This window comes from Gekko japonicus, unplaced genomic scaffold (genome assembly GCF_001447785.1).
Source record: "Gekko japonicus isolate JY-2015 unplaced genomic scaffold, Gekko_japonicus_V1.1 scaffold27, whole genome shotgun sequence".
NCBI classification, from domain to species: Eukaryota; Metazoa; Chordata; class Lepidosauria; order Squamata; family Gekkonidae; genus Gekko; species Gekko japonicus.
In genome coordinates this window covers 1,580-7,162 of record NW_015172002.1, presented here as the reverse complement: position 1 = coordinate 7,162, position 5,583 = coordinate 1,580, and the positions used below count along the sequence as shown (strand labels likewise).

Sequence of the window (5,583 nt, the reverse complement as noted above, 5' to 3'; positions counted from 1 at the left end):
CTGGGAGGCACTCAGACCTCACTGCTGGTGCCCGGGGGGGGAATTGGCGGGCCGGGGGGGGAGAAGGCTTATCTGCAGACTGGGAGCCTTTAGGAATACTCCCCCCCCCCGAGTATCGTGGGTCCCGCTTCTTATAGTTCTTCTAAAATGAGGAACTGATGTGCTCGGATTTCTTGTTTTCCAGCCCAAGAAATATTTAGTTTTTGATGTATCTTTAGGACTGGATAATTTTAACTTACAAAAGGAGTACATTTGGAAAAGTTGTTTATCACATGAAAATGATTGGTAAAAATCATTATCTTGACTTCTCAGTGTCAAAAGTGAAACAAAAGTGTTCTTCAAGAAAGAAACAATCACGTAACGCTTGTGACAACAATAACAGTATTTAAAAATAACAGTATTTAAAAAGTGAAATGTTAACACTTGTGATGTGTATTAAATCTTGCAGGAAAGAATGATCACACATTTTGAAAGATCAAAAATGGAGTGAGAGGGGGAAAAGTAGCAGGGCAAGACTGGCTGTGACTGGAGAAAAGGGGAAACTTCTGTGTCTCCCTTAGAATGTTCCAGCGTTGCATTCTTCTGATGTGTTCTGCGATCCTTCACCCCTGGAGTTGAACATTGTCCTAAGAGAGAGAACATTTTACTTGGGTCACTGTGGAAGGGAATGACAAACGTGTTGGTAAACCTAGGAAAATATTTGAATTTGCATTGTTTCTGCAAGTTGGTTTTATAAGCAATTTAAATGTCTTTTATTACAGCACGTTCTGTTGTTTTTAACTATTTAAGTGAAACTAAAAATTTTAACAACTGTCTAAGGAACTATTAATTCAATATTACAGCTAAATCCCATACATTTTAAACAAAAGAGGCAGCAGAAAAAGGGTTATGGATCGTTGCCTTACAAACCAGCAAGGATGACCCATGCACAAAAGCAAATTTTGGCATGTAGACAATTACCAGCAGTCTGCACACATGAGAAGGAACTGCACACGGTGGTAAATCTTGCATGCAGCACTTGGGGCTATACATATGGAGGGAGAAATTGAGTCCTGTCTCTCCTCTGCTTCCCAACTGAGGATTGGCAGTGTCAGAGCTGGCAGCATGAACCATTTATATAAGATGCTTGAGCAGGGTAGTGTGTGTGCACCCTGCTGGAATCTGTAAATCAGGGTTAGTGCCTTTCATTTTTCTTGGATACAGCAGTTGTTGACTGAAGACTGTGGTATCTGGCTTGGGAGAAGGAGAGAGCTTTGGAATAAGGGGTTCTTGCTTATGGAAAATACTCAGTATATGTCACAAGGGAAGTATCTGGAAAAACTATGGTTCCTAGTGATTTAAGCAAAATCAAGTGCAATTTTATTTACCCCACTTTGTAGGAAAGATTTTTTTTTAATTTAAAATTTTACTTAGAAGCAGTGATTGCTTAATGTTTGTTGCTGCATCTCACTGCTGGCAATGGGGTGTGAGCATAAGCAATTAACTGTTCAAATCAGAGCAATGTGTGATTTAATAAAACACTCCAGCAATGGCTTGTGATCTTTGAATGGATCCATGCCTATCCTTCTTTTTCAATATTGTTGTATTGGAATCTATTAAATAGACTCACAAAAGCACTTCAGCTAAACTGAACCAGCCCTGTGTAACTGGCCCAGCCCTGTGTAACTGGCCCACTTGCCTTTATTATGATTTGCCAAGTGCTTGATAACACAACCTGTTTTTTAAGTTCCAGGTATACAGCAAAAGAAAATTGGTTATCCAGACCCTCAGCAAGGCCTGCCCTGAATTATTGCATACCTAAGGGTCATCTTTCCTTGATTTGCACATGCTGTACATGAAAACATTATGTTGAATAGCCACTGTCCCTTTGCAGTTCTCAAATAAGCAGCTCCCTGAATAACCAAATAAGCACAGCTTCTGTGCGTGTATGCAGCAGCACTCCCTCATCCTGTGTAGCACCTAACAGTCTTTTCCCTCCTTGCCCCAAATGCCCATTCTCTGTACCTCTGAACACAGTCCTACATTTACTTACCCCTATTCAATCCCATCCCCATCAATTCTCCCTCTGAAGCCCCAGGTCCCTAATGAGCTGCCCTTGACTGCACATGTTATCTGTGGGGGGGAGGGGGATCACAGGAGTTTGTGAGGAAGACTTCCTAGAACATTGAGTCTGCCCCTGGGAAGGTAACAAGGTATTAGTAAAGGGGCAATCTCAATTTACCATAGGGTTCTCCTGTAATAAATATGACAGTTTTGGGATACTTCTGTTCTGGAAAACGTTTAGGAAGTAATGAGCAGATAGTATTTGAATTTGAAATTTTCAAATTTGGGTGCCAACATTTGCGGTTTTTCTCTGATAGCTGGTATATTTATTGCTACAGCAACACCAGGACCTAGGGTTGCCAACTCCAGGTTCTGAAATTCCTGGAGATTTGAGGGTAGAGCCTGGGGTTTAGGTAAGTTTCACTGCTTAAGAGCGATTCCTCAGGACCAAGGAGCTTGCTTTAACACCAGACAGCTACCTTTTGTGGTTCATCCCTGGCTGTCTTTCATTCCAGTATTTATTTATTTAATGTTTCAACACCACAAGGTCCCTTTAACTGCCTGCCCTCCCCTTCCAAACCTGACAAGGGCTCCGAGTTCTTTCCCATGCTCGTCCTACTTGCAAGTCTGTTTGGAAGTCCTCCCTGCATCTCTCAGGAGAAGGCAGCACTGAAGTCTTTGGTTGGAATTCAGTCACGCTGGCCTCTGTGTTTTCATCTGCAACAACTTCCTGGTTCCCAGCTGCAACAAGTAGAACTGGGGTTGCTGCCTACGCTTGGCACCTTCTTTGTCTCGGCCTTGCCACCCTTCCTCTGGCATTGGTGCTCAATCAGCTATTCCTCATGGCTCCCAGGTTGCCTCCTTCCATTCCGAACTCACCCCTTTTAAATCTCCCTGTGTCTCTTCCAGGCTCCGCCCCTGCAATAGCTCAGATGTTCCTCCCTTCAATCGGTCACAGTAAGGAAGAAACCTTGGTAGCGTATAATACCATACAGTCCCACCTTCTAAAGCAGCCATTTTCTCCAGCAGAGGTGGAATAAGTATTTTAAATAAATACTGTAGCCTGGAGAGAAACTGTAATTCCAGATCTCCAGCCCCCACCTGGAGGTTGGCAACCATATCAAGAGTTGATGTAAAAACCCATGTTCTGGTTAAAATTTAAAACTATTTCAAAATTTTGGATTTTGACTGAAATTTACAATTTGGTCAATACTTAAATTCTGCATTCCCAATTTGTTTTAGCTGTATGTATAAATGTTTTCGGAATGGGGTTTCCTTTAACTTACAAGAACTTTTTCATTTGATTTGGTCTGAGTTGTAGATTTCTGTTCTGTATAAATAAAGTTTTTTTCTTTTCTTAAACTGGTTAGAAGTCAATGATTAAGTGTATCTTTCTGGTTTTAAGGTGCTCTTTCAATTTGTGTCACACTTTTATCTTCCTCCAGGGTTGTTAGGGCAGCAGTCATTTATTTTTATTTTGTTTCTTGACTGCCTTGTTGTAGGTACTCAAGGCAGATTACAAAATTATAAAAGACAACACAAAAAACAGTATGCTATATGCAGTATACAATGCAATATAAGTGGATTATACAAATAAAGAAATAAAACAGTATAATGTGCCACATAAAGTGGATTTCACAATTAGAGAAATGCTGTAGTATGGACAGTCTACAGCCAGTAAAAAATGCAATATGAAGGGGGAGGAGGGAAAAAACCACTTAAAAGCTTCACAGAATATGTTTTCTAAATAAAAAGTGTCTTTTGTACAGAACTATTTATACATCTCTTCCCTTTATAAAATAGTCAATCTGAACAGTTCTGTTTTACACATTTTGCATGAAGACTGAAGTATAGGAGTCTTTCTTACCTCATCAGGCAGGCTATTCCAGCAGGCTGGGGCCACACAACACATAAAGCTTGGGTATGGACAACTGTTTGTACCCCTTGTAGGGTGGTACCTACAGAAGGCTTTGCTCAGGTTAGGAAGCTGTCTTGGTGGAATATTCTGAGAAAGGTGGTCTTGTAGTTAAGTGGCTCCTAGGTTATGAAGTGCTTTCTATATAATAACCTGCACCTTAGGAACTTTGGCAACCAATGGACTTACTGTAGAATAGGTGTAATGTGAATACTCTGCCTCAGGGGTCATTTCGTAGAAAAAGAGGTTCAGGAGCTCATTAGCATAACTTATTTGCATATGCCACACACCCTGACATCACCGGAAGTGTGTCAGAAGGCAACACCCACCCCTTAGGCTCCACTGGACTCTTGGATTGCTAGCTATGGGGGGGGGGGATGCGCAGATCTACCCTCACAGAGGAGGGAGAGCTTGTACCTGAATAAACCTTGGCCTTAAAGGTGCCACTGGACTCTTTTGGAATGCAAGCTATGGGGGGGGGGGGGCTCTGCAACTAACCTGGCTGCTTCTTGCACCTTGTGGCCTGGGGCTGCTGGGAGCAGGGAGCGGGGCTTGTTGTATGTGCCCGCCCCCTGGGCTCTTTACTGTTGGACCTCCGCTCCTGTGTGCTCCTGCAGGAAATGACCCCTGCTCTGCCTAGCTCTCAATAGTAAACTAGCCAATATGATCTGCAAGAGCTGGCGTTTCCAAGATAACTTCTAGGGCATACTAATGTAGAGTGTGTTACAATACCTTGAGGTTACTGTGGCATGGATACATGGGGCCAGGTCAAAGTAGGGAGTTATTCTCCTGACTAAGATGGATTTTTTTTCTTTTGCAACAGAATGAACATGCTTCTCCAGCAATAATGCTGGGTCCAGAATAACTTCCATACTCTAACTGTGTGAGCCATTAAACCCCATCAATTGAGGGATATGCAATGCCCTCCAAAACGTCAGCCTTCCCAACTGGCATTGCCTCTGTCAGGATTCAGTTTCATCTTGTTAAACCATAGCTATTTAACCACAGAAGCTAGGCATTGGCTCAGGAAAGCTAAACACCCACAGCAAGTTATCTCTCCCAGGGGCTTTATACAGTATGGGAGATAGGTCCTACACTGCTTACTGATCTCTGACAGCAGCCCTATGAGTTCTGTCCACAAAGAAAATTCCAAGCCATTTCAGAGTACATCCCTTGATACCTACTTCTGAATCCAGACATCTCAGTAGGATGACATATTAAGATTACAACACAGAAGCATGCCCCTTGTTCAGATGGAGATCAACTAAAGTTACCCACACCATCTGGTCTAGAGCAGATGGCCCATACAAGAAGACTTGGAGCTGCTCTTTGAATACTCTTAATTATCATGCCCAGAAAAGTCAGGGTTAGAGACGATAATAATTGGCCACAATATTTTTCTCTAATGGTTCCCTCCCCCCCCAAAGTAATAGATGCAACAAGTTTGTAAGGAAAAATGGTCTGGGTCAATAGAGGATTTATCACGGATACCAGGGCCCTTACTAATATGCTTCTGACAATATTTCAGTAACCACGATGAACATGGACCAAGAGCACAAGTGCAGCTTTCACAGCCCAAGATCCTTTAGATATCTGACATGGTACAAGGCTGAAATAATCCATAA

General features: G+C 42.3%; 1 protein-coding gene across 2 annotated transcripts in view; it reads left to right on the top strand.

Moving 5' to 3' along the window:
• Positions 1-3,069, top strand: part of TMEM87A (transmembrane protein 87A) — a 39,669-nt gene extending 36,600 nt beyond the window's left edge. For both annotated transcript variants that reach the window (XM_015420044.1, XM_015420043.1), the window contains exon 20: positions 449-3,069. In XM_015420044.1, coding sequence (XP_015275530.1) covers positions 449-490 — 42 coding nt within the window. In that variant the 3' untranslated portion in view covers positions 491-3,069. The remainder of the gene's footprint in view (positions 1-448) is intronic.
• The last annotated feature ends 2,514 nt before the right edge of the window (positions 3,070-5,583 follow it).